At 42.6% G+C, this 27,719-nt stretch overlaps 1 protein-coding gene across 4 annotated transcripts in view; it reads left to right on the forward strand.

Annotated features, from left to right (window-relative positions):
• The window catches only part of crebbpa (CREB binding lysine acetyltransferase a), a 47,719-nt gene extending 20,358 nt beyond the window's left edge, over positions 1 to 27,361 (forward strand). The window contains exons 3-31 of one of the 4 annotated variants that reach the window (XM_026170303.2): positions 3,969 to 4,145; positions 4,330 to 4,600; positions 8,400 to 8,513; positions 9,757 to 10,026; positions 10,139 to 10,238; positions 10,426 to 10,563; positions 10,710 to 10,827; positions 11,011 to 11,182; positions 12,289 to 12,351; positions 12,638 to 12,759; positions 12,922 to 13,134; positions 13,440 to 13,748; positions 14,108 to 14,287; positions 14,693 to 14,864; positions 15,308 to 15,426; positions 15,577 to 15,816; positions 16,146 to 16,234; positions 17,091 to 17,171; positions 17,731 to 17,787; positions 18,735 to 18,812; positions 18,918 to 18,985; positions 19,340 to 19,490; positions 20,126 to 20,272; positions 20,384 to 20,497; positions 20,632 to 20,797; positions 22,050 to 22,217; positions 22,568 to 22,729; positions 22,897 to 23,178; positions 23,383 to 27,361. In XM_026170303.2, the coding sequence (XP_026026088.2) occupies positions 3,969 to 4,145; positions 4,330 to 4,600; positions 8,400 to 8,513; positions 9,757 to 10,026; positions 10,139 to 10,238; positions 10,426 to 10,563; positions 10,710 to 10,827; positions 11,011 to 11,182; positions 12,289 to 12,351; positions 12,638 to 12,759; positions 12,922 to 13,134; positions 13,440 to 13,748; positions 14,108 to 14,287; positions 14,693 to 14,864; positions 15,308 to 15,426; positions 15,577 to 15,816; positions 16,146 to 16,234; positions 17,091 to 17,171; positions 17,731 to 17,787; positions 18,735 to 18,812; positions 18,918 to 18,985; positions 19,340 to 19,490; positions 20,126 to 20,272; positions 20,384 to 20,497; positions 20,632 to 20,797; positions 22,050 to 22,217; positions 22,568 to 22,729; positions 22,897 to 23,178; positions 23,383 to 25,659 (6,618 nt within the window). In that variant the 3' untranslated portion in view covers positions 25,660 to 27,361. The remainder of the gene's footprint in view (positions 1 to 3,968; positions 4,146 to 4,329; positions 4,601 to 8,399; positions 8,514 to 9,756; positions 10,027 to 10,138; positions 10,239 to 10,425; positions 10,564 to 10,709; positions 10,828 to 11,010; positions 11,183 to 12,288; positions 12,352 to 12,637; positions 12,760 to 12,921; positions 13,135 to 13,439; positions 13,749 to 14,107; positions 14,288 to 14,692; positions 14,865 to 15,307; positions 15,427 to 15,576; positions 15,817 to 16,145; positions 16,235 to 17,090; positions 17,172 to 17,730; positions 17,788 to 18,734; positions 18,813 to 18,917; positions 18,986 to 19,339; positions 19,491 to 20,125; positions 20,273 to 20,383; positions 20,498 to 20,631; positions 20,798 to 22,049; positions 22,218 to 22,567; positions 22,730 to 22,896; positions 23,179 to 23,382) is intronic. The other 3 variants (XM_026170304.2, XM_026170305.2, XM_026170306.2) reach the window with 3 other exon arrangements.
• Positions 27,362 to 27,719: the final 358 nt, after the last annotated feature.

Below are 27,719 nucleotides of genomic sequence, written 5' to 3' on the forward strand. Positions count from 1 at the left end.
CAGCATGTAAAAATATAAAGATAATCTCTGGCGGACTTGGTTCTATGGTAGGTCTTAAAGGGTTAATCTATTTACTTATAGTATTTGCTTATTAACAACTAAATGTATAGCTTTCATTCAAATAACACAACACAACACAGACTCATGGTGGGCTGATTGCATTTATGGCCATGCGTAGTCACCCACTCGAGGCCCGTTCTGAGCCAGGAGAAACCTTGTCCGTGTGCATGTTTTAGGCTCAGCTGGTCCTCTGTGATTATCATGTCACCAACTGCTCTGAAGGAGAAAACCACCAGACCCATTCTTTGTATGCAGCTTCCTCTATTGTCCTTTAATCGCAGGTTGTAAATCTCTTTCTGGGCATTTGTGTTGGTGAGAAGCTCCTTACCGCCACATGCTCCTTTTGTTACTGTATACGCATGAGCACTCGCCCAGCCTTCTCCAGCTTATTGGGTGGCTGCTTACCATTTCAGTGATGCAAAGAAAGACAGGTATTGTAAACCACTTAATAAGTTGAAATGACAGAGGCGGAGTACACTTGGGATGAAGGAGGGAGGCTAGCTCAGCTGAACAGTCTCGCCTGGCAGCAACGTGGTGAGATGATAGTTGGCAACTGTCCTGCCTGTCGATGTGTGGAGTGTGTCAGAGAGCGGGGGACTGAATGGAGAGAGTGAAACGAAGGGGGTGGGTGTGGGTGTGTGTCCGTCTGCTCAGCTGTGTTGAAAGCCTGCCAGTGTCTGGTCGTCTCAGCTGGGTCTTTTTTATCTGGTCTATTGGAGCGGTGTCAACAGCCTGAGGGGGATACAGCCTGGCCTGGCATGGCAGAGTCTGGTCTGGTCTCCCAGCAGCTCTCTGGATGAGAGAGCAGCAGCAAGTTAATCAGTGTATAATGCAAGGCACTAACAAGGATTTTATTCCCTCCAGCGGCACACATCTTAATGTATGCACTCAGACTTCTTGAGCGTGAGCGCTATTTTGGTTTGGATGTAGTTGGATAAACCCTTCAGTCAAACTTTGAAACTTACGACAGTCATGGCTGCTGTGCTGATTTGGTTTGTTGTGCTCTCTGTTTTAGGCTCTGCTGACAGCGGTTTGGTTTATCTAGCCCATTCAAGTAGATTAAGTTGTGAATGCACTAGAGCTCCAACGATTCGAGTAATCCAAAAATAAAAAATTCTCGACAAACATTCTTTGCTTTGATGCTTCGTTTAACACGTGGCTCTGTGTTATTTCACACACATTTGCGACTGAAAACAGACCTGCAATAGAAATGTATTTATGACAACATTAAGCCCACGCAGCCCCCAATTTTAAACAAAAACCAATAACACAACAGCAACAGGGATGATGACACTGGCACAGTTTAATGTGGAACTGTTTACACACCGCGAAGATGTACTCACCATTAAAACATTTAATGTGAGGGGGGGCATGTGGTGTACTAGACCAGATTAATTTAAAAGCTTTGGGAACATTTTTCAGATTAAAAGTGAAGTAATCAAAGATATTGTGTTCATTAAATTGTAATAATATGTAAAAACATAAAAATAAAAGTATTTTTCACAAGCCAATAAAAATGGACATGGACCAGTAAAGCTCTGGACGCTGAATTATTATTAATATTAATTAACATCTAAACCATTATGCATCTGTTTTCAGCTGCACAGAAACTTTGCGTCAGAGCGCTGGACAAACTTCAGAATGCTGATGTGCTCGCTTTTCTTCATTGCAGCCACCACATTCTCCTTTGAAGGCTTATAGATGCAAACTCACTTTTCGCTTGACTTCTTCACACTTGGACACACATGCACAACAACCCATAAACATGGACACACAACAAATCTGCCTCATCCAGGATATAAAACTCTGCCAGAGAGAACTTGAGTGTTTATATATTTTTGCATTCAAGACAATGTTTTCTTTAAAAAATAAAATTTAATATGGCATGTAAATACAATCAAAGGGTTTTTTGTTGGGGTTTTTTTTGTTTTTTTTGACAGATGTTATATGCAGTTAAACTTACAACATTGCAATTTCTAGTATGGAAACCACTTTATCTCTTATCCAATTACTCGATTAATCGGACGACTAATCAATAGATTATTCGATTACTAAAATAATTGATAGCTGCAGCCCACAATTAGACCAGTAGTTGTTTGAACTTTGCTGCCTGCTTCATTGTGCACTAGAAGAACAGGTTTACTAAATCCCTTATTTGTATTTTATAACTATACAATGATGGTTGCAGTTGATTTGATTCCAAACTTTTGTGCCCATTGAAGTTGCTTAATGTCATTAACATTTCGGTTGCTGTAACCAGAATGTTTTCCTGTTTGGATGTCTTTTAAGATGTTACACAGACAGTAAATGGCAGCAACTCTGTCTCTGTGATGGGAAGTGGTAAACAAGGAATGTGAGACAATCTTAAAAACCACAGAGCAATCTCTGGAGCGTAAAATAATGGCAGTATGGAAGTGTCAAAAACTGCAGTTTCTCTTGTAACCATTTGCGACTGGCTCCAAAAGCAAGGTATCCCCCTTAGACTCCTATGTTAAAATGCACAATATTACAGCATTAAAAAAGTGTATTTACAGTCTGGTACAAGCTAAGTTTTGGCATCTATGAAGGATTTTCTTCCTCTTAACGGCTCTGAGTCAGCTGAACTTTTTGTACAATTCAAATGCTTAGATAGGGGAGTTGGCTGCATTGTTGGATGGTTGTCCCAAATAGGAAGCTGGTGCTATCACTAGCGCTTGGAGAATTTTTAATGGTTCATCTGATTAAAGTTATGGCTTGTTGTATGATATATATGGTACATTTAGGCTTGAAAAACAAATATGCCGTATCACATCAAAAGTTGAGACTGTAGAGTCCAAAACCAATAGATGGCGTCAGAGCGGCAGTGTCCATCTTTTATACTGTCTGTGCTTAAAAACCTGTGCAAACTTGGAAGAGGAATGACTGTTTGCGGAGTTAAAGTGGCACGTAACCACCTTCTCCAAGGGTGTGTGGATGTTAACCTGCAGGTGAAATATGTTGGCATTAACACAAGCTGCCATTGGGCACACTGATGTGAAATTGTGTTTGATGCCACACATTTCCAATTTCAAATGGTGCTTAACCATGCCCTTTAGACTGTGGCATTGTTTTGTTTTAGTTGTTGAGGGAAATTAGTTGACAGGAACACCTCCAGTTTAAATAACAGGTGTACAACCCCCACCCACATATGTGATAAGAGTCGCATATGTAAGACTGCGAAACTGGGTCATAATCTCTTAAGATAAATTGTGTTCCTGACAATTTGTGCAGATTTGTTATTATACAAGCTTTTCTTAATAAAACTTAGTAACAATTTCTCCTACAACCCAAAAGGATCTTGAGAACACAATTTATGATTAACTACCTGTTGAAATGGCTAATTAAAGAAAAAAGCCAGAGTAGAAGAGCATTTTTCTGGTGACTCATGTTAATTGCTGCATTGTTAGTAAAGTTTTCAGTTGTGCCATGTCTACTAACTAGCTTAAGTAAAGAAGGGAGCAGGAGGAAAAATGACTCAGTAGTCAAGAAGTCTTTCCTGGCAATAGCTTGTGTCATGCTGAGTTGACAGGATGCCAGAGCATCACTGTGCTGCTTAGAACAGGACCAGGCACAATTATCCTGGCACAGCTACGCAAGTGCTTGTCTTGGCAGAGGGGGTCTTGTAATGACAAATTGGCATTGAAATTGAGGCAGAACCTTTTTTTGGCATGTTAAGGCTGTAAATGAGGAACTAACATAATCCCTCAGGTAAACATTTAACCACATTATATCAAATGTTTTAAACTTGTGAATGCTTTAATCAATCTGAGTCTGTTCCTTCAGGATTCTGGACTATAAGCAGTTTTGTTTTGGGGTCGTCGTCCCCCCCCCCCCCCACAACACTGCTCAATTACTGTGCTGACTTATTGGTCATTTGTCCGTATTTTCAGATGGGCCTGGGTAGTAATGGTCCGTTCGGGGCGCAGTCCTATGGTCAGGGAGCTACAGGACCTGGCCAGCAGCTAAACCCTCAGCAGCAGCTCCAGAACAAGTCTGCCCTTGCCAACAGCCTGCCACCCTTCCCTAATGAGCTCAAAGGAGCTGCTGTTACTAGCGTGCCAAACATGGTCAGTACTTTTTAGACATATTCAGATATTACTGTACACAAAACATTTATTTTTCTTGTTTTTCTTTATAAATACCATTTACAAATAAATTATCTCCTTTTTGGCACCATTTCTGAGTCACACTGTTGAATTGCTGATAACTTATCACAACTTTGACATTTATCTGCCTGTTTTGTCCGTGCAGCAGCTCCAGCAGCAGCCGCCTCAGCAGCAGGCAGCGATGCTCCCGCTGGCTGGCGGCGGAGGTGTGGCAGTGCCTTCGGCAGGCCCCACAGCCGACCCTGAGAAGCGCAAGCTGATCCAGCAGCAGCTGGTCCTGCTGCTCCACGCACATAAATGCCAGCGACGAGAACAGGCTAATGGGGAAGTGAGGGCCTGCGCCCTGCCTCACTGCCGCACTATGAAGAACGTCCTTAATCACATGACGCACTGCCAGGCTGGCAAATCCTGCCAGGGTGAGTAGAAGCATTTGAAATGAAGTGAAGGAAATGAACGATAATTTCCAGATGGACAGTTCATGGAAGTCGACCCCTTTTTACACTGATTGAGACATTAAAGGGTCAGAACACAAATAGCTTAGCTCTTAGTAAACACCCGCAGCTTTTTATTCAAGCTGCTTTTAACAAAATTTTTTTTATTTTATTTGTTTATTTTGCATTTTTTAAGGCCTCTACTGCCCTTAACAACAAAAAACATGGTCTATTTTATCTATAACTGTGTCTATTTAGTATTAACTTGTTTTTACCCCTCCTACCCATAAGAGTAGTAAAACAAATGACAAAACAACATACAAGCTAGAAATTAAAACATCATAACATCACTTTTTTAAGCCACAGGAATTTGAGCTACATAGACTGGACTTTCCCCAGGGAAAGAATCTGCACTGGGTGAGATTTCTTTGCTAAGATCCAATATTGGTAACTGAATCTAAGGTTTATTTAATTCAGGTTGCGTTGTGTTGACAGCTGAATTTGCAGATTCAGTTGCTGTGTTACCATTTCTGAAGGAAAAATAGTTTCTTGAATAGATTGGACAGATCACCGTGCTTTCTCTTATCCTTATCAGGGTCGCAGGGAGGGCTGGAGCCTATTCCAGCTGTCATAGGGCGAGAGACAGGGTACAGCCTGGGCGGGTCGCCAATTTGTCACAGGGCTAACGCATAGAGACAGATGATTCACACTCACATTCACACATATGGGCAATTTAGAATCATTAATTAACCTAACCTCACAAATTGCATGTCTTTGGACTGTGGGAGGAAGCCAGAGTACCTGGGGAGAACACACAAACACAGTGATAATTCTACTTATTTTACACACAAACCTGATCAGTAACTGCCTCAAGAAGAAAACTGCTGACATTTGAGCATGATAACGTTTTTTTTTAGCAGCAGCTTTCTTTTCATTTATTCTCGTATTGTGGCCATCTGTGTTGCTATTTTTGGTAGAAGTATGCCTTTCTGTCATCATCCTGAAACAGCGATTAGATTCATGGAATAAATTTAAAATCGGATTTCATTCACAAACATTTTCAGATGTATAAATCTCCATGTAGGAGCCCCTTTGGTAGGAACTGCTTCTTTGAACATCCTTCTTGGCCAAGTTTCCACAAGCTCTGTGCACCTTGATCTTGGCAGTTAAACTAAGAACACTCACAGAATTGTCCCAAAGCTACTCCAGTTGCATCTTGGCAGTATGCTTTGGGTTATTGTTGTGCTGAAAGGTGAATGGAACAGTAGAAGTGGGTTTTTGGTTACCAAAGCCGTTCTTGTTTTGTCCAAATTTAGAAATTCAGAAATTCCTGCCTTCATGCATCTCATGGTTTCTGAAGCTAGTGTGCTTCTAGAGACACCCAAAGGTTTTATGGTTCATGCCTCTCCATCATTTTTAAAGAGAGACACTGAACTTGATGTTTTGATTTTTGTCCTCTCTATTTGTTGGATCCATCCATCCATCCATTCGCTTCCGCTTATCCTTTTCAGGGTCGCGGGGGGCGCTGGAGCCTATCCCAGCTGTCATAGAGCGAGAGGCGGGGTACACCCTGGACAGGTCGCCAGTCTGTCGCAGGGCCAACACACAGGGACAGACAACCATTCGCGCTCTCATTCACTCGCACATTCACACCTAGTGACAATTTGGATTATCCAATTAACCTATCCCCACAAGGCAGCACAGTGGCATGGTGGTTAGCACTGTTGCCGCACAGCAAGAAGGTCCTGAGTTCAATTCCAACATCAGGCCGGGGTCTTTCTGTGTGGAATTTGCATGTTCTCCCCGTGTTTGCGTGGGTTCCCTCCGGGTACTCCGGCTTCCTCCCACTGTCCAAAGACATGCAGCTTGTGGGGTTATTTGTTGGATCATGAACATAAAATTGAGCTTCTCAACCCTGTCCCCCTTTGCCTCAGGTACTTTAGAATTTTAAAAATTCTACAATCGCCTACAGGTTAGGTTTTCTTCCTCTTTGTTCTGTATATGTTTGAAATGTATATTTTGTGATTAGGTTATTTGAGGTAAACTAATGGACGTGTCAGCTTTATCAATTTTGCAAGTTTGCAACACAGGGGAACAAACAGTAACAACATCTCCTAACTCAATATATCTTCATAAGTATTTTCATACATCTCTATTGTGTGGTTTGTTTGTTTGTTTGTTTGTTTTTTGTTATTCATAGATGATATATTAGTTATGATATATTTAAGTCCAATTTATGTCCATTTTTATCATATGCAAGTTTGATTGTTGCTGCAGGTCTATTTATCTTAACCAGACTTTGCACAAGGGGAACTCCCACACGTATCGTTGTTTGTGACCAAGTCTGCTCCTGCTCCTTCCAAAAGTTGATTTCACTCTGTTGGTGAATTTTTCCTTGTTTGTTTCTGTCTGCTCCTTTCTGTGTCGGCCCCAGCATTCCTACCATGAAAAATTCCCCCAAAGCTACTCTCATTTAAATTTGGCTCTGTGCCCTTTGCACAGCTTTTGGGCTTGAATGCTCAAGTTCAGTTGCAAGCCAAACACTCAAGGGGCCAAGGTGTGTTAAGTGTAAAGGAGTCTGTGTCTGCTCTCTCCATACCAGCTCATTTCCTTTTGGTTTGGATCCTTGCCTCTCAGCACCACTGAAATAACTGTGTAGTGAGATTTTGTTCCCCGACACACAGTTATCACTAACGTTATAGATTTATCTGAAGTCTGTTGGCTCCATTTATTCTCGAGTGAGAAACCCCAGAGTCTATAGTGTGAGCAGTTCGAGTCGTGCTTGGATTGGCAGTGGACTTAAATATGAGAGCCTTTCTTTGCATACTGAATTTATAAAAAGATACCAGTATGATAGCAGTACTTTGAGTCTTCGCCAGCTCTTTTGGCTTTCTTACAAAAATAATAAAACATAATTATGTTAATTTCTGCCTAGCCCTTGAATCCATGTAGCAGTTTAATGTGGACCAGCATTTACTTAGTGCCAAGGAGCAAGCAAGCGCCAGGTTGTGATTTCTTGTCAGATTAGCTCCTACTACATTAGCCTGGCCAGAGATGAAATGAAGTACCCCGGTTTGTTCAGTTTCCCATTAGCAAATGCAGTGTAGGTCCCCTCTCCACTAGGCTCAACCAGCAGCCTTTCAAGAGGGAAAATTACTGCAGTGGGCTGAAATGGTGAGCTAACTTCTTGGACTGTTCTCGAGTGTCTCTCATTTACTGTGTCAGTATGTTGTGATTTTCTTCTTTTTTTCTCAGAGGACAAGTAAACAAGAGTGTAAACAAGTTTTTGTGTGTTAGTGTTCTGTGTAGAATTTTCTTATGACCAGTTGTTATGCAGTTTGAGGAAGAAAAAAAAACTTTCCCAAAAGAGGCAAGCTTGAGGTTAGATGTGCAATTAGCCAGTACATTACAGAACCCAGTAACAACTGTGAATCATATGTTAAATGAATGATCCATCAAGAACGTCCAGTCTGAATTGTTCAACCTGGGTCTTTTGAAGTGATGTAATCTACCACAAGTGCCTTGTCTGTGATAGATGTTATTCAGATGAAGTAAAAACTGCAGCTGGGGATTCTTGGTAAACATAAAAAAGGAGGAGGAAAGAAGCGATGTTGGTTACAGGTTGACTAGTGTGGAATAAAATGAAATTAAATTTAATGTCGTCTTACTGGAATAAATGCAACAACCATAATGAGTTCAAGTTAGTCAGGTTGGATGTGACCAAATATGACAGATGGTATCACAGTTTTCAACCTTGTTCCTCTCTCGTCTTCTCTTCTTGCAGTGGCTCACTGTGCGTCGTCCAGACAGATCATCTCCCACTGGAAAAATTGCACTCGACACGACTGTCCCGTCTGCCTGCCGCTGAAGAATGCCAGCGACAAGCGCACCCAACAGCGTAAGTAGCTAAGTAGCGATCTCTGGCCCACCATCACCTAAGCATTGTCAGGACACTTATATCTGCAGAAATCAAAAACTAGGCTGAAATTGTTTTCAGAGATTGTTTTTGGTAAGCAAGATATTGAAACCTGGTGAGCTTTCTGTCAACGGCCTCAATTTGTATCTCAGTCATTACAGGATTGGTATATTGAGCTGTAATGGTCACAGTAGTAGTTTTTAGAAAGGCTCGCTTTCGAAAGTCAGGAATGTGTGTGTTGGAATTATGTATATCTTGGCATTCAGAGTCAGTCAGGCTATTTATTTCTAGGCCTTTGCTTCTCTGTGATGACTAAAAGCACTCGGCGAATAAGAGTGTGGTCCTGCTGGGCTTGTAATCTGACACACAGGAGGTATAGCAGTGTGATCGAGGGTGAGAGAGGATGCAGAGAGCGTGTGCTCATGGAGTCCGACAGAGCAATTGGCTGTTGGGTTATTTACTTCTTCTCTCTACCAGAACAGAGCTGAGTTTGATGCTCTTTCCAACACATACTGGAAGCTTCTGTTGTTCCTGTTTAGTGTTGATTCTCTCATGTACCTGCTATCATCTGGCTGGTTTGCTGTATTTTAGGTCCTATCATCTCATTCTTCTGCCTAGATTACTTGGATTTATTTTATTTTATTTTGGCACCTCATATTTCAACACTTAAAGCATTTTAGTCTTAGTCTTCCCCAGTTTGGCTTAAATGTTAAAAAACATGATGTTGGGGCTTGTGCTCCTGCCAATGCAGACGGTGTAGTTTTTCTTTGTTCTGCCTCATTTGATTTGAGTCTTTGCGCATACTAAGAGATTTGGTCTTTTAGCCCAACCAACACCTGAACCCGGAAAAATATGTGAACACTCTTCCCCTTAAAGGGATTTATAGATTTATTCAGTCCCTGGCTTTATAAAGCATTTAGCCTTACACTAATGTTCTGATTGTATCATGCTGCCGTGTTGTGACTTAATCTTGCCCGAAGTCAAAGCATGCAGATGTATGTGTGTTTTTGTTTTTATCTGTTGAAGTATTCTTTTTAAAATGATGACTGCATTTGAATTATTTCTATATTCAAAAAAATGGCTAGTAGTATTCACATGTGCATTTTGTGTACAGACTTAACTTGTTGCAGTATTAGTGTAGAGACAGTTTGCAGGTTGTTACCAATATAAAACAATATGATGTCATGTGGATGTTGTGGGCTGACTTTTTGATATCCCTCCCCAGCCATGCTAAGCTCCCCGAATACAGGCCTCCAGAACTCCATGTCCTCTGTAGGCGTGGGCCAGCCTAGTACTCCCACCATTAGTACCTCAGCCCCCATAGACCCCAGCTCAATGCAGAGAGCTTATGCGGCACTTGGGCTGCCCTACAGCAGTCAGGCCACTGGACAGGCTCCAACCCAGCAGGCTCCAGGCGCAGGACAGACAGCAGGTGCACCGAACACCCAGGCTCAACAACAACTTCCACAGCAGATGAGACCCATCAGTGCACTTGGTAAATTAATTTTTTATGCTTAAAAATGACAGTTCATACCCATATTTTATTCACTGAGTTTGATTTTTAAATCAAGGGAGTGCCGTTTGCTCACTGTATTCTGTATTCACAGGTAACCAGATGGCTCTTGGAAATGCAGCAATGGGTGTGCCCACTTCAGAACAGACAAACCTGCACACAGACTCCCTTCCCAACACACTCAACACTAACAAGTCAGTCTCTGTCAAGTATAATAAGAATAATTACATTCATTTATTAAAAATACTTGTTGGCCTGTTTGTTTGGTTTTTTTTTTTTTTTAAGGTTTCTTTTTAAATTATATATTTTTAAATTGAGTAACCACAGGAATAGATATCCATGGATGTGGGATTTCTAAATTTTCTTCATTTGCACCTGCAGTCAGCTGCTGTCAGATGGGTCAGCTGTGGGCTCAATGAGCAGCCTACCCACAGCAGCACCTGTCTCTGCCACAGGCTCCAGGAAAGCCTGGCATGAGCACGTCACTCAGGACTTGCGCAATCACCTCGTACACAAACTGTAAGTGTATACCTCATCTGGAGAGATCTTACCTGTTAGGCACCTTTTGATTTTGTTTGAAAGGCTGGATATTTAAGGCAATGGTTTGAAATTAAATAGAAGTTATCAGAAGTTCTATTTGCTTATCTTGTGCTTTCCTGCAACAGAGTACAAGCCATATTCCCTACCCCTGATCCGGCAGCTTTGAAGGACAGACGAATGGAGAACTTAGTGGCCTACGCCAGAAAGGTGGAAGGTGATATGTATGAGTCAGCTAACAGCCGGGTAAGTATCCTGAAAAACCGCATCAGGTTGTTGAATTGACTGACTTGAATTGCTCAACTTGACACATTCAACATCAAACGCTTTTCAAAGGCTTTTACCATAGTTCAAAATTTCACAGAACATGCCTTTTCCCTCAGTGTTTCATATTGCCTTTCTTCATCCCTCCAACCTTCTTCCTTTTAGGACGAGTACTATCACTTTTTGGCTGAGAAAATATACAAAATCCAAAAAGAGTTGGAGGAGAAGAGGCGTTCAAGGCTTCAGAAACAGATCATCAACCAGGCACCTATGGCTGCCCAGGGAACCCAGCAACCAGTCCTAGCCCAGCCCAATGCCTTGGGCCCACGACCACAGAGTAAGTGTAAGATTATATGAACGTGTTTTGGGTAAAATCACATTGTTTTCAAATTGATTTAATTACCCAGTTATGGTTATATAAAAATACCAGTGGTTCACCTGTACAGCCCTCTCAATTTGAAAGGCTTATGGCAGAATTATAAATTGTACTTTTAGTCATGTTTGTATGCCCAGAGGCTTTATCCATATTGCCCTATTATTAGGGCTGTTCGATATAACGATATATATCGGATGACGATATAAAAACGTCTATCGTTTCATTTTACGCTATCGTTTGTTTCGTGGTGTTGCAAAATAAACTGTTTACAGCAATATTTTTTCATCTTTTTGATGGTCACTGTAGTGGCTATATTCATTTCTTAAAGTTCTCTTTTTCTCTTATATTTAATATAACCACACTACGGATGGACAAGCACCTGTTTTTATGCGTTGTTGTCGTTAGCAACAACGACGGTAAAACTATCACGTGTCCGCTTGTTTATTTTCCACATACCTTTCACAATAAAGCTCAAGATCCTGTTGAGACTTTTCAAAATAAACTGAATCGCGTGAAAGAGTATGCAGAGTATTTATGGATGAGAAGCAAAAAAGAGCCGTCAGGTGCTTAAAAAAAACCAAAACCTTAGACTCAAACGTTAGAACAGGCTTTTCCCCGCAGCACGCCATGTAATAAATACTCCCAAAGAAAACGGCGGCCGTTACAACTTATGTCTAAAAATGTGTAGTTTCATGCATCGGTAAAACACTCGACTCCAGCTACACGACGCTCAGCTGGAAACACTTCAGCTACCAGAGATTCACAGAATTTACAGAAAATGTTAATTTTTGTGATTTATATCGTTATCGGACGATAGATGTTTTATATCGGGATATGAGATTTTGGTCATATCGCACAGCCCTACCTTATTATATATGTGCCTTAACAGGTCTAATCACTTTCAAAAGGTCGTTTCCCCCCCAGTCTAAAATTGAAAATGGATATATGAGCTGAGCTCAGTGAGCAGCCTATCAACAGCAGCATCTGTCTCTGATGTTGCAATGTATTTATTTTTAATTGTTATTGTTGTTTTCTTTTAACTGTACAAGTTTGTTTTGTTTTTGCAGATGGACCTATTCCTCTTCCCAACATGCCAAATCAGATCATGAGTCGCATGCAGGCTTCACAAGGTACATTTTTAATAATACATATGGGAGTTTCAGAGTGCACAAAAAGTGAAATAAAACAACTGGTAGAATAGACAGGATAGCCAGACATGCTTATTAACACTGCATAAAATGTATGGTACAGGAAATAATGAGCTGCATACAAGAGAGGCAAGAAGAAGAATGGGGAAGTTACAATTGAACTTAATCAGGAAAACATTTCTCTCTACCAGCTTGGCTTTGGGGCATATTTCTTTATTCCTATTTGTTGTGCCAATTTCTAAAGTGTCTGATTTACTCCTCTGTACAGGAATCAACCAGTTCAACCACATGACTCTACCCAATGCCCAGATGTCTCAAGCAACAATGGGACCCCGTGCTGCCTCACCCATGAATCACCCTCAACAGATGAACATAAACTCAGTCCCAGCGGTAAGGGGGCAGACCGCGGGCCACAAAAATCACACCCACACATGGGGCAGGCGTGTAACATGAGCTGGCACCCAGTTACACGCTCTCAAGTAATGCATAAGCTAACTTAGGTGTACAAATAAGATTACTGCACCTAGTAATATCTTCTTTCCTGCCTCGTAGATGGGAATGTCTCCCTCTAGGATGCCCCAGGCCCAGGGCATGATGACTGGACACAGTGGAGGAAACATGGTGGGTCAGACTGCCAACCAGGGTCAGTTTTTGCCTCAGAACCAGTTTCCTCCAGGATCTGCTCCAGCTGCTGCAACGGGTGCGATGAATGTCACAGTGGTGCCAGGCATGGGTCAGCCACAGGCACAGGCTGCTGTCACTCAGGTGAGACACGAATGAGGTGGCGCTGTAGTTACCTGAGCCGCATAATGGTTTTGGATTGGCTGATTTTGGTACAGTTGTTCAGAGTTCGCCTAATTGCAACTAGTTGCTGAAGAACTAAACTCAAATTACTTCACCATTCATACAACACACTAATTACTCTTAAATTGTTTTTACCAATCACAAGGTGCTTTCTAAACCCCAAATTGTGTGCTATGTTGTGTTTGTCTGTTTGACCTTATGACTGTATGTTTGTCTGCTTGTTGTGTGTGTGTGTCTGCCTGCTCTTTGTGTGTCCTTCTCTCCAGCAGCAGCAACAGCAGCAGAGTGCTAACATCCCCATGAATGCACTTGGCCCCTCGCTGGGCCCACAGCTAGCCTCTTCCCAAACCCCCTTGCACTCCACGCCTCCGCCTGCTGCCTCCTCTGCCTCTACGGCTGGGGGGGCCACTAACCTGCCGCTCCCCCAGCCCTCCAGCCGCAGCTCTACCCCCACCCTCCCTGCCCCAGCCCCAGCCCAGGGTGCCACCCCGCCCTGCCCCACCCAGTCCCAACCCCAGACGGAGCTCCCTGCAGCAGCACAGACGCAGCCCCCACCTCAGCCCCCTACCACGCCGGTGAGACTGAGTCTCTTCGCATGCCCTCCACTTTTGACTCCCTCCTCCCTCCCGTGCAAACTCCCATCCCTCTGCCTGCCATGTACCAAACCATCCCATCCACATCCACCTTTTCTATCTAATAACTTCATTTTCACCACTGTTTGTAAGCCCCCCCAATCACAATGGGAATATTACACCTCTCATCGTAAGGGAGCAATGATATGTATACGGGGAGGTGTGCATTCGTGTCATAGCCTCAGAGCCCTGCATGCAAAACAAAACAAACAAAAAAAAGTTGTTGCAAACACATGACTGTATTTTTTCTCCCTCTTTGCCCCTGTCCTTCCCTGTCCTTTTTTCCCTCTTTTGTGTTTCAGCTGTCTCAGCCAGGAGCCAGTCTGGATAATCGGGTGCCCACACCAGCCTCAGCCGCCAGCGCCGACCTGCACTCGCAGCATGTTGGAGCAGACCTGCCTACCCAAGAGGTCAAAACGGAGACGCACCATGATCAACAGGAATTTGAGGCTGCTGGTGGAAAAACTGAGCCCAAGATGGAGGTGAGCTGTGACTGCAATTTAAAATGAGTAAAGACCTAAACTATAACTTATTTATGCTTATAATTTTAATTAATCTTAATTAAGAGACACCTTATCTGATAGTTGTTCATTAGATCACGACCTGATTTGGATTCACTTTTTTTTTGTGAAGAAAACAACATGCCGCCTACACCATTGGCTGGTTGAAGCTAGTGAGCTGTCCTTGGCTGTCAGCATTAAAAAATGCCATATAAAGCATTTGGTCAACTTAGAATAACAAAGTCAAGGGATTCACAAATAATTGAGCTCATGAGGTTATAAACAAGAAAATCATTATTCTAAAGAGTATTACTGTCATGAGTAGATGGCTATTTCTATTGTTTACATGACTGTGGTATGAAATGTCTTTTACCTATATGTTTATAGACTGAAGATGAGTCTGCTTCAATGTTGGCCAAGAAGGAAGAGCCAGAGGAAAAGCCGGAGCCCATGGAGGTGGAGGAGAAGAAGCTGGAAATTAAGACGGAACCCAAAGAAGAGGAAGAGGGTGGAGCTAACAGCACAACCACCTCATCCCCATCTCAGTCACGGCGGAAAAGTGAGTCTAGGGCCAGGGAATGAAAAACTCTGCGTAAACTCTGACTGAGGTTTCCTCAGTAATCAGGGAGGGTTTTAGTTATTGCTGTTAATGTATACAATGATAAAGTCAAAATACCATCATTAGTTGCGCTGACAGAATTATGTCCAGATACTTTTGCGATACTTTGAACTTTAATAATAAACTTTGTAATATAGAAACCTACAAAGAGCAGAAGTGCTGGGAAATGTAAATGAAATTGTAGAACTCTGGTACAGTGGGGGAAAAATTGTTATGCTATTGGTTATAATTTGGAAAGAAGTAGTTTTCCCTTACAGGCAAAAAATGGGGGTAGTGTCAAGTAACTAAACGTACAATATAGAAACATTTTTGTGTCCTTTTTTTTCTCTTCACCTTTACCCAAAATTTCCCCTTACCTTGGCTTTCCATTGTATATTTTTCAGTTTTTAAACCCGAGGAGTTGCGCCAGGCTCTGATGCCAACTCTGGAGAGTCTGTACAGGCAGGACCCCGAGTCCCTGCCCTTTAGACAACCAGTAGACCCTATGCTCTTGGGTATCCCGGTATGTAGCAAACAACAGCTGGCTGCTTAAACACAGCAGCACTTGTAGGTGTTTCAAAGTGTTGCTTGTACTTCTGGTGTGAACAGATAATTGAGATGCACCATCTTAACTCTTAATCGTGTAAAACTTTCCTCTTTCTTCTCTCTTTAGGATTACTTTGACATTGTGAAGAATCCAATAGACTTGTCCACAATAAAGCGCAAGCTTGACACAGGCCAGTACCAGGAGCCCTGGCAATATGTGGATGATGTCTGGCTGATGTTCAACAACGCCTGGCTCTACAACCGCAAAACATCCCGTGTCTACAAGTACTGCTCTAAGCTGGCTGAGGTGTTTGAGTCCGAGATTGACCCTGTCATGCAGGGCCTGGGCTACTGCTGTGGGAGAAAGGTGAGATCGAGTGGGTGGACAATAGATTATTGAATGCCTGCAGTTTTATTTCAGGATAATATTCTTTGTCTTCTATAAATAACTGTTTGGATATTGTTTATATTATAAATGTAGTGTTAAACTCTGCTTCTGCTCTCGGTTTAAATTAATGTTTCATTAGGATGAGCCCAAGTTTTACCTGCCCACATTTTGAGTTCTCACTGAAATTTGGCAAAGATTTTCCAAACCAAAGCCCAAACTCTAAATTCTAATCTTCAGACTCACTTTTTTCTTGAACAGTTTTATTTGGACCTTCTTGACCTTTCTTGTTGTCTCACTTGTGTTTACAGTACGAGTTCTCCCCTCAAACCCTCTGTTGTTATGGCAAGCAGCTCTGCACCATACCTACTGGAGGCACATACTACAGTTACCAGAACAGGTACCTTTTTATGAATAAATGTACTTAAAGTGTGTGTTTTGTTCAACTAGGTCAAAAAACAAATGTTGGGTGAGCACATGCTTAATCTCACCGAGGAATCTCATTTGCATTGCACATTTGCATGCACAGTTTTGATGGACCAAAATTGCAGCTATTTGAACTGTTGCGCATCCCCTTTGAGCCCGGGTTCTGCTCATCTGTAGCTGTAGTGGGATCGCTGTCATACCAGTTACGGTTTTAATGGCTCTGCCTTCAAGTCCTGGCACAGTATGAGACTTCAAAATGGTTTTGCTCGCATTTATTAACTGTTAGGTTCCAGCGTCATACATTAGAAGAAACACCCAAATGACCATCAGACAAAAAGAAAAACAAGCCATGTGTTAATTGTTTTTTTTTCTCTCGGCATCTGTCAAGGGGACTATGTGAATTCATTGTCGCTGCCCCCTGTGTTGCGTGATGACTGAAAATATAACGCTTTAGTTTAGGCCACAAGCTGCCTTCCCCATCATTGACTTCTCTTCTCAGTAGAATTCAGCACATTGCTTTACACAGTGTACCTTGCACCCCCTCCTGTATAAACTGTGGAACTGCAGCGTTTTTGAGCAGCGCAGCAGCACGGCATGAGACTCCTGCAGCGCAGTCCATTTACACTCTCAATAGGAGTTCAGGGAATCCCCGCTCTATATAAAAATCTAGTGTTATTTTGTACAATTTGCCTGGGCACACTCAATCCTATAGCGTAACATCAACTTTTGCAATATGACTCACATTTGAATACAACGATAATCTTGTATCCTGGTATCTTTATCATTTTTAACGTGCTGAATTTGTGTTTGTTTGGTTTTTTTTCTTGCAGGTATCATTTCTGTGAAAAATGTTTCAATGAGATCCAGGGGGATAATGTGACGTTAGGAGATGATCCTGCACAACCACAGACGTAAGTAAAACACTGGCTTCTGCAGATCTTTAAAATCCTACAACACTAAATTCATTCTAATAGAAAAACAATCCCTTAAAATGTCTCTTAAAATACAGAAACTAAATCAACATCAAGATTTTGCTTCATGGTTGAAATCTGTACCAGACATGCATAAGAGGGAGATTTTGTCTGATGTTCAGTGTTTCCAACTTGGGAATCGGCACAGTGTAATCCCACATAATGTTTCCAGACTCCAATATTTCCTGTTTGGATACATCCAGTTTGTTGCACACACCTTGGTCAAACCACAGAAAACAACTGCAATCCAAGATCATAATATTTTTGCTCTCAAAATTAAAAAAAAGTGAAGTTAACAATTTGTTTCAGCAGAATTGCTTCATAGTTAAGATGCGAACATCCACTGAAATATTGACATCTCTAACTTTAAAACCATCTTAATGTGAACACATTGCTTGAAAAAAGATTTTACTATTCAATATCTGTGTTATTTATCTACTATTTTATAGTCACGGTATTACTTGGTTAACTTTTTCTGGTCGTTTTGCCCACACTTTAGGAGGATATCGAAAGACCAGTTTGAGCGGAAGAAGAACGATGTCCTCGACCCTGAACCGTAAGTCAACACAAACCACACACCCTTCAGTGAAAGGAACTCAGAATGGTCGGTCTTTGCTTCTTTTCCCAGAGTTAATCTCTGATGCCTTTTTCTGTTCATGTGTTGCTGATCACATCTTTAAACAGTTTTTTCCCCTGCCACCCACATCTGGCTTTGTTTTGGTGTGTTTTTTTTCTGCACAGTCTGCATATTTTCTCTCTGATCAATCTCTTTGGTTTCAGTGAAGCCCAAGGGCAGCTCAGCAGCACCACCTGCTGAGTGTAACTTGATGTCGAAGTTCTCTCTTTCTAGTGAGGGCTTGGATTAGAGAGCACAGGTCATAAAGTAGCTGTCTTTTAGATTGGTCACTGTGATTTTTAGATATGTTGCACAAATGTTATGCTAAACCTCCCACAAAGGCGCTCTTGTATTGGCTGGCTTGCACGAGCGTAACGACTGGAGGAACATTGACGTGAATGACGATCTCTGTTGCTTGCTGCCCGAGCAGTAAAGATATCAACATTCATACAAATGATAACCACGGGGAAACACGACTGGAATAGTGTGTATTTTGTAACGATGTGTGAGAACTGAGTGATATTTTAGTTCTGTTAAATTTTGTGTGCGTTTCTTTTTTTGTATTTGCATTTTCTTTGGTTTTAAATTTGAAAAGTGAAAGCATCCCATGCTAACTCCACACAGAGGGTTCTCTCTCTGTACTCTGGCTTCCTCCCAAAGTCCAAAGATATGTGTTGGGTTCGTTGGGGATGTGAAAGTGGTGATTCAGAATTAGCTGTCGATGAGAATCCACAAACGGTTTTCCATCTCTTTGTGATTCCCTGCAACAGACTAGTGATGTGTCCAGCGTTAAGCCCACCTTGTGCCCCGTGACAGCTGGAATAAGCTACAGCCCCACTGATGATGATGAATATTAACGATTTTTTTGTATGTTTTCTTTTTTTAAGGTTTGTTGAATGTAAAGATTGTGGACGGAAGATGCACCAAATATGCGTCTTACACTACGAGGTCATTTGGCCATCTGGGTGAGAATTTTGACCGCCATTGCTTTTTGTACATTTTTGCAAATTTGTATTTCCGCTAACAGTGTGTTTAACCTCCCTCTGTATGATATGTTGTTTTTTCCTCAGATTTATCTGTGACAACTGTTTGAAGAAAAGTGGAAAAACACGAAAGGAAAACAAGTTCTCAGCAAGAAGTTAGTACTCCTTCCTGTTTCAGATGTGAAGTCTTTGGTTCATCTTTCACGGCTATTTATTTGTGGATTTTTCAGAATGTGCCCATGGTCTGCATACATCTCAGTGTGGTGTTAGCCTTGTAGTTTAATTATCAGTTTAGGCCTGGAGGACCATATCTGACTTTGATGGAATATGTTGGTGACATATTGGTGATCTGAAGTTTTATAGTCTAACATAGACCATCGATAGTGTCCTAATGTTGTTGTTCTCTCCATGCTGCAGGTTGTGTACTTTTTCCTGGAAAAATGAAGCTCCTGCTTCAGGAAACAGATTTGACCCTTTTCAAACTTCTGCCTTGTGCTTGTCTGTTGTAGGGCTGCAAGCAACACGACTGGGAACGTACATAGAGGACCGTGTGAATAAATACTTGAAGCGACAAAACCACCCAGAGGCTGGGGAAGTGTTTGTACGAGTGGTGGCAAGCTCTGATAAAACGGTGGAGATTAAACCAGGCATGAAAGCTAGGTAAGACCATCATTAACAGAGGAGAAAGTGGGATAGGATGTTTGGATATTAGAATTTTAAAAACAATGTTTTCCATTGAAAGTAACATATTTTGTACTTGTCTACTAGGGTTGCCTTAGTCAAATAAATGAACAACCAAAGAGTCAACAGTTTGGGTGAGGGTAGCCAAACCTCCTTAATTTGTAGATAAGCTGGCAAGGCTTGTGTTTTTCCCTAGCTTATTTTAATTGCCATAAAGAATGCAATGTCCTCTATAAAGATTTTACACCCACTCAGCGTAATTGTGAAACATGCCTGTTTGATGAGATGTCGTGCACACCCTCCTAGGAGGCCTTACGGTGTTGTTAGATTCACCATGGGATCAAAGTCAACAATGCGTGTCCTATCTTTGTAGGGAGGAGTCCCTACTCCAAGAGCCTGTTATCTTAAAGTTAAATGATTTAAGGCTTTTAGCTTTTTATTGACTAAAGGCAACTTGACTTGAATCGTCCCATTGTGTTCTTCACATCTGCTGAAAGCTACTGGCTTTCCACGTCTGTCACTGATTTTAGCAGATGTGAAGAACACAGTGGGACGATTCAAGTCATATTTTCATGGCTATACATTTTAATATTTCCTTTTGTTGGTTTCAACAGGTTTGTAGATACAGGTGAAATGCCAGAGGCCTTTCCTTATAGAACCAAAGCACTTTTCGCATTTGAGGAAATTGATGGTGTAGACGTGTGCTTCTTCGGCATGCACGTACAGGAGTATGGCTCTGAGTGCCCATTCCCCAACACTAGGTCTGTGCATTCAATTATGTCACACAGCAATAAATAATATTAACTTTTCTTTGCGGTTTTCTGTGGTTCACGTAAGATTTAACTTGTCTTCTTTCTTTTTAACCTTTGCAGACGGGTCTACATATCATACCTTGACAGTATTCACTTCTTCAGACCTCGGATTCTACGAACAGCCGTTTACCATGAGATCCTTATTGGCTATCTAGAATATGTCAAGAAACTTGGGTAAGGCTCACTCTATTCTTTGTCTGTTCTTCCTGACGACTTGCACAACTGGCAAAAGCCTCAGTAGATCCAGGTCTCAGGGTAACGTCATCACTGTCTCTTTGGCCTGACTTACTGTTCACGTGTGTTCACAGATATGCCCAGGCCCACATCTGGGCATGTCCTCCCAGTGAAGGTGACGACTATATCTTTCACTGCCATCCTCCTGACCAGAAGATCCCCAAGCCTAAAAGACTGCAGGAGTGGTACAGGAAGATGTTGGACAAGGCTTTTGCTGAGAGGATCCTGCATGACTACAAGGTAACAAGGCAGAATGAAGGACTGCATATTATTACTAGAGATGTCATATATATATATATATATATATATATATATATATATATATATATATATATGTATGTTCTAAAACTCCCAGCAAAAATAATAATAAGGAACCACTCCCCACCTCATGATGCTTAATCAACGTAATCAACTTCAATTTGATGCAGTGTGAAAAAAATGCCCAGAAATTATTTTTCAAGAATAATTAACTAGATTCAACATCTTTCTTCTACAGAATTGCAGACTGCACAGATGGTATCTTCCCAAAGGAAAAAGTACTATAGCTTACTAGGGTATATTAGACTTAATAGTTACTATATACAGTAATGGACTTCTATACATTTTACATCAGATTAAAACTTTGGGTGTAAGATTCAGATAATTATTTATTAAAAGCTAGACATTTTAAATGAGAATAAGAAAGAAAAGTATGTCTTTGTGCCCCCTTTTCCCTGTTAATGCCCTATCGGCCCCCCCTGGCTAAACTTTGCTAGATCTGCCCCTGCACAGTTACCAGCTGTCAGCTGCGTAGAAAAAGATCCTGGTGTAGAAAGTAATAATAAATAAATTCTAACAACAGCTTATCAAGGTTAAACGTGCTGCTGTTGTTCAGCCACTGGTTTCTTCTTTCTGGTGCAAAGTGGGCCAAAAACAAAGAAGAGAGACGGACTCGCGACAAAATAGCCGATCAGCTGATCATTGATCAGTTTCACGATTGAAGTAGCAGCAGGAGAGGGAGAGAGGCAGTCGCTCCATATATCGGTTGTTAAGCTTAACGCGGGAATGCTTTACAAACATTCAGAGATGAACTTACACACTTGCTTTACTTCTCCCCGGGATAACTTCCTCTGAGATGAAATGCTGGCTTGGTAGCAAGGCTACAAATACACACAGCCGCTCTATCACGTGATGCATACTGCTGCGACGTGCTACGGTTATGAGCCGAGTTACGCCATGTTGCAAGTTTTGTGAGGTGCTTTTTTGATATTTAATGGATCGGGTTACATTTTTTATTTCTCTCCGATATCCGATCCAGTAATTTACGTCAGTATCGGACCGATACGTAATATCGGATCGGTCCATCTCTAATTATTACCACATAAAAGCTAAAGTGACCAAATTGTAAAGGGCAGATGATAATGTTATTGACTACTGAGGTCTTTGTTATATTAATCAGATGTCTCACTAGCTGTTGTTGGGATTAACCCAGTGTTTTCCATCCGTCTCTCAGGATATCTTCAAACAGGCAACTGAAGACCGACTGACCAGCGCCAATGAGCTGCCTTACTTTGAAGGTGACTTCTGGCCTAATGTGCTTGAAGAGAGCATCAAGGAGCTGGAGCAGGAGGAAGAAGAGCGGAAGAAGGAGGAGAACACAGCTGCCTCTGAAACTCCAGAGGTATGATTATTATATGAAGGTTTGATGTAGTAGAGCACCAGAAACTCCACTATCTTGTATTGTGTTACTATCTTTGTCTTTCCATTGCAGGTGAATGATTCGATATAAGGAGTTTAAAGAATTAAAAAATGTATTTTTATGTACTACTACCTTAAACATAGGGATATTTGAATCAAAATAATTTCAGTGGAATTTAATGAGATTAAGGTGACATCAAACCAAGGCAGAGAGTAACTAATGAACTGTGAAAATTTGTGCACTCTGTGCTAAGTTTTAGCACTGGAAACAGTGAGAATATATAATGATGGAATAATTCATACATAACATGTTTTCTTTAATATATTTTTTAGGGAACACCAAGTGACAGTAAAAACGCTAAGAAGAAGAACAACAAGAAGACCAATAAAAACAAGAGCAGCGTGAGCCGAGCCAATAAGAAGAAGCCTGGGATGCCAAATGTAGCTAATGATTTGTCTCAGAAGTTGTACGCCACCATGGAGAAGCATAAAGAGGTCAGACTTGTTTCTTGTTTTTTTTTTTTTGTGGTAGTGAAAATTGGGAGGTGATGAACAATAATTTTATGGATGTGATCAAAAGGTTAACTAGTGGGAAACAGTCCGAATAACGAAAGTAAGTCATACTTTATTTTGATTTTTTTCCCCCCTCTCCTTTGCTTAAGGTGTTCTTCGTGATTCACCTTCATTCTGGGCCCATGGTCAACACTTTGCCGCCCATCGTGGACCCCGACCCATTGCTCTCCTGTGACCTGATGGATGGCCGTGATGCCTTCCTGACTCTGGCAAGGGACAAGCACTGGGAGTTCAGCTCCCTCAGGAGGTGCAAGTGGAGCACCATGTGCATGCTCGTTGAACTGCACAACCAGGGACAGGATCGTTTTGTCTATACTTGTAACGAGTGCAAGCACCACGTGGAGACACGCTACCATTGCACTGTGTGCGAGGTTAGTTTCCACTGCACTGTTGTTTTTACACTCGATTATTTTGTGTCAGTTTGGAACTAGGGAGAGAGGAAAAAAAGGATGATTGGAAGTGGAAATCTGTCAGATACGTGGAATGACGTACATGAACTGAATAAACTTTTTAGTTTACCATCTTTGGTTGGACTTTAATTACTATGTCCCCTTTTCTTCTTTTTTCCCTCTTAGGACTTTGATCTTTGCATTAATTGCTACAACACAAAGGGCCATGAGCACCAGATGGTCAAGTGGGGTCTTGGCCTGGATGATGATAACAACAGCCAGAGTGGGGAGGCCTCCAAGAGCCCACAGGAGAGCCGGCGTTTAAGTATTCAACGGTGCATTCAGTCGCTGGTCCATGCTTGTCAGTGTCGCAATGCCAACTGCTCTCTGCCGTCCTGCCAGAAGATGAAGCGAGTGGTACAGCACACCAAGGGTTGCAAACGCAAAACCAACGGTGGCTGTCCTGTATGTAAGCAGCTTATTGCTTTATGCTGTTATCACGCAAAGCACTGCCAGGAGAACAAGTGTCCTGTCCCGTTCTGCCTGAACATCAAGCACAAGCTTCGCCAGCAGCAGCTGCAGCACAGGCTCCAGCAGGCCCAGTTGATGAGGAGAAGAATGGCCACCATGCAATGCAGAACCATGCCGCTACCATCCCCACCGCCATCAGCTGCCCCTAGCACTCCCACTTCCCACACTCAGCCCAGCACTCCCCAAACACCCCAGCAGCCTCTTTCCAACCAGCCGCAGACCCCCAACTCAGCAGGCGTCATGTCGCCGTCTTTCTCCAATGCACCTCGCACTGCCCAAGCTCAGGCACCGGTGTCTCAGGGCAAACCTGGGCCCCAGGCCTCCCCTCTACACCAGCAGCAGTCCCCTCTCCCTCAGCCCCCCCAACCATCACAGCAGCTATCTCAGCAGCCACCTCCCATCGCTGCAGTCAAGATGGCACAGCGCATCGAAATGATGGCGCAGGCCCAGCAGAACCAGCGGAACTACCGTGTCAATGTGAATGGTTTGCCCATGAATCCCCAGCAGCCACAACAGCGCATGACGGCACCAATGCAGCCAGCAATGCAGATGGTGCCTGGGCCCCGGGGACCACCAGTCATGCAACCTGGTATGGCCACTGGACAGTGGGGTGGAGCTTCAGGCCCCATCCAGCCAGGTCAAACTCAACAACCAGGTCTTGTTCCAGGCCAGTCCCCACAGCAGCCCATGACCATGCAGCGAGCCATGATGCCACCAGGGCAGCAACCCCAGCAAAGCCAGAGGATGCTGATACCACAGCAGCCCGGTGCCCGGCCACAGACTCCCCAGAGAGCTGGAGCTATACCTCCAAATGCTCTGCAGGACCTCCTCCGCACCCTAAAGTCTCCCAGCTCACCCCAGCAGCAGCAGCAAGTTCTAAACATCCTCAAATCAAACCCTCAGCTAATGGCTGCGTTCATTAAACAGCGAACAGCCAAGTACCATGCCAACCAGCCGCAGCAGCAACAACCGCAACAGCAGCAACAAGCAGGCCAACAACAGCAGCCTGGCATGCCAGCAATGCAGAATATGGCTATGTCTGGAGGGGCAGTGCAAAGGACGGGGATGCCACCACAGCAACCACAGCAGCCTCAAGTGCAGGGCATGGCTGCATTAGGGACTCAAGGGCAGCTGAACACCGCGCACAATGCAAACCCCCAGATCCAGGAGATTTTCCGCAGGCAACTCTTATTGCAGCAGCAACAACAGCAGCAGCAGCAGCAGCAGCAACAGCAGGGAGTGTTACCACAGAGCCACCCGGGTCAGTTTGCTGCTCAGTCGCAGGGTACAACACCCACCTACTCCCAGCTCCGAATGCAACAGCAACAACAGCAGCAAATGCAAATGCAGGCAGGGGCACCTGGGGGCCCCATGGGTCAGCTCCCACCAATGGCTCAGATGGCCCAGTCTGGCATGGGGATGGACTCGACCCAAAATTTACTGCATCAACGACTGCTTCAGCAGCAGCAGCAACTTCCCCAGCAGCAGGCTGTCCTAAAGCAGCAGATGGGCTCCCCTGGCCAACCAAGCCCCATGAGCCCTCAAACCCACCTCCTGGCTGGGCAGACTCAAGGCGGAGCCCACCTCCCCAGCCAACCTGCTTTAGCCAACGCCCTCAGCAACCAGGTCCGCTCCCCAGCACCAGTCCAGTCCCCTTGTCCACCCTCGCAGCAGCCCCCACATTCCAGTCCTTCGCCGCAGGTCCAGAACCAGCCCCAACCCTCACCTCAGCACCCACCCCACTCGGGTTCACCCCACACAGGGCTTGGGGGCCCACTGCAGTCGATGGAGCAAGGACACTTGGGGACACCAGAACAAAGCGCCATGCTACCGCAGCTTAATACGCCCAACAGAGGAGGGCTGAGCAATGACTTGGGGATGGTAGGAGATGCTACAGGGGACACTCTGGAGAAGTTTGTGGAGGGATTGTAGCATTTCTGCTGGGAACTAAAGAACATATTGTCACTCCCACGGACCTGTCCTCCCACTCCTCTTCCTCGTTTTCCCTCAAACTCTTTATTCCGTTAGAGGGCTTTGTTTGTTCTTTGTAAGGCTGACAACGGTTTTTGTACTGACATGTAAAAAGTTTCAAACGTTGCAACAAAACAAGAAAATTTGGTTCATTTAAAATAAAAAATAAAAAATTCAAAACCTTTAGGTAATGTAATTGTTTCCTAACCCTAAATGGTAGGTATTTCTTCCTTGGGATGTTGAGGGATTTGCAAGTTGCTTCTTAAAATGAAATTAAAGTCACAAAGAATATATTTTTTTGGTTGAGACCAAATGTGTTCAGTACTCATTTTTAAAAAAAAATTTTGTTTGTTTGATTTCTTGTTTTTTGGGGGGGGTTGTTTGTTTATGGGTTCATGCCTTTCTTTCTTTTTTCTTCTTTTTTTTTCTTCTTTTTTTTTTTACAAAAAATGTAAAGTTGCATTATATTATTCATATCTTTATTTTGTACCTTTTTGAGAATTTTTTTTTCTTTTTTTTTCTTTTTTTGGAAACTGTAAAATATTTTGTCTCTGAATTGGGCCAGGTTTTTGTTATCTTCACAAGCTGTCATTCCTGGCAATTGTAATCTAGTGTTGTACTATTACTGCAAGAAGATGCGTTCAGGGACAATGACCGCTCCCATTCTTTTTGTGTGTATGAAGAGCACTTATTTGTATTAAAGTAGGAAATGGCCTGCAGCAGTTTGTGTAAACAGGCATGTATGCAGGAGCACATGAAGACACTGACACAAACCCTCACCGTCACTAAAGCCGCGTTTCCACCACAGGAACTTTTACCAGGGACTAGGGACCATACTTTCAGTTACGTTTGGGGTAATTATTTAACCCCCCACCAAAAAGGTCCCTGCTTTGGGTGGTTTTGAAGCGCTGAACATTTCTGATTGGAGTACCCGTCTTTACCACCAACTCCAGGGTGTAAAAGCAGCCGTCTCTTTTTATTATGTCAGCGGATTTTTCTTTAAATTTTTTTCTTTTGCTTAATTTTCACGGGCCTTTTAAACATTTTTTATTTCCTTGGAAACAAAAATTTCTGTGACTACGACTTCCGGGTACTTTTGGGTGGACACGCGGCTTAAGAGATATACAGCTGATTGGTTCACCAATAAGGACTGCAGCCTACAACTCAGTGGCCTGGAATTTGGAAACGTCTTGCAGGTGTAGAAAGTTGTTGCTTTGACATTAAAAAGAATTTGTCATACTTTTTGTCATACAAATGTTGTAAAGTGTAAAGAGATTGTGAGAAAGAGACCAGCCCCCTAAGCTGAGGTGGAATGAGCAGTGGTTGTTTGTAGGCAATGTCTCTGATGCTGCCCAGTTCTCCAAATTTTACACTAAGTTGTGTGCTATCAGGGGATGAAGGGCACATTTGAGATTCACCTGGAGGAGAACTAAATGTCATCAACCCTCATTCCTCTCACAAAAAAAAACTTGAATTAGGGGGATTTACTTTTTCTCCTATTGTAAATCAAGTTAAGCAAAATACTATAGATATAAGGAAGAGCAAATGAAATCACTGTATAAACTGGTAAAAGACTCATTTCTTACTTATATACCATATTGTTAAATAAACTGTGTGCAACAGAAGAACTCCAGTACTCTGTTGACTAAATAATGAGGCATCACTTCCTCCTGTTGGTGTGTATTCATTTGTTTCCGGTGTTACATTACCAGCAACGACTGTTCGGTTTTCATGTCACCTAAAATAACATTTATTTTAACTTTAGTCCTCATCCTGAACTTTTAAAAAGATGGAGTTGAATTGTTGTGTTTAGTAAAATGATATGTATCGATGCAGCACTTTACAAATAGTGACCGTCCGATGCCTCTTTTCCACCCATGTGAATCTGGTGCCTGAGCTAGAACCGGATTCATGCATTTCCACCAAAGCCAGACTATTGTCAGCAAAAATTGGCACTTGGTTTTATTATTAGCAGGAATGTAAGACCCCCTTCTTTCAGTCGAAGTGCAAAGCATTAATAA

This window comes from Astatotilapia calliptera, chromosome 6 (genome assembly GCF_964374335.1).
Source record: "Astatotilapia calliptera chromosome 6, fAstCal68.1, whole genome shotgun sequence".
NCBI classification, from domain to species: domain Eukaryota; kingdom Metazoa; phylum Chordata; class Actinopteri; order Cichliformes; family Cichlidae; genus Astatotilapia; species Astatotilapia calliptera.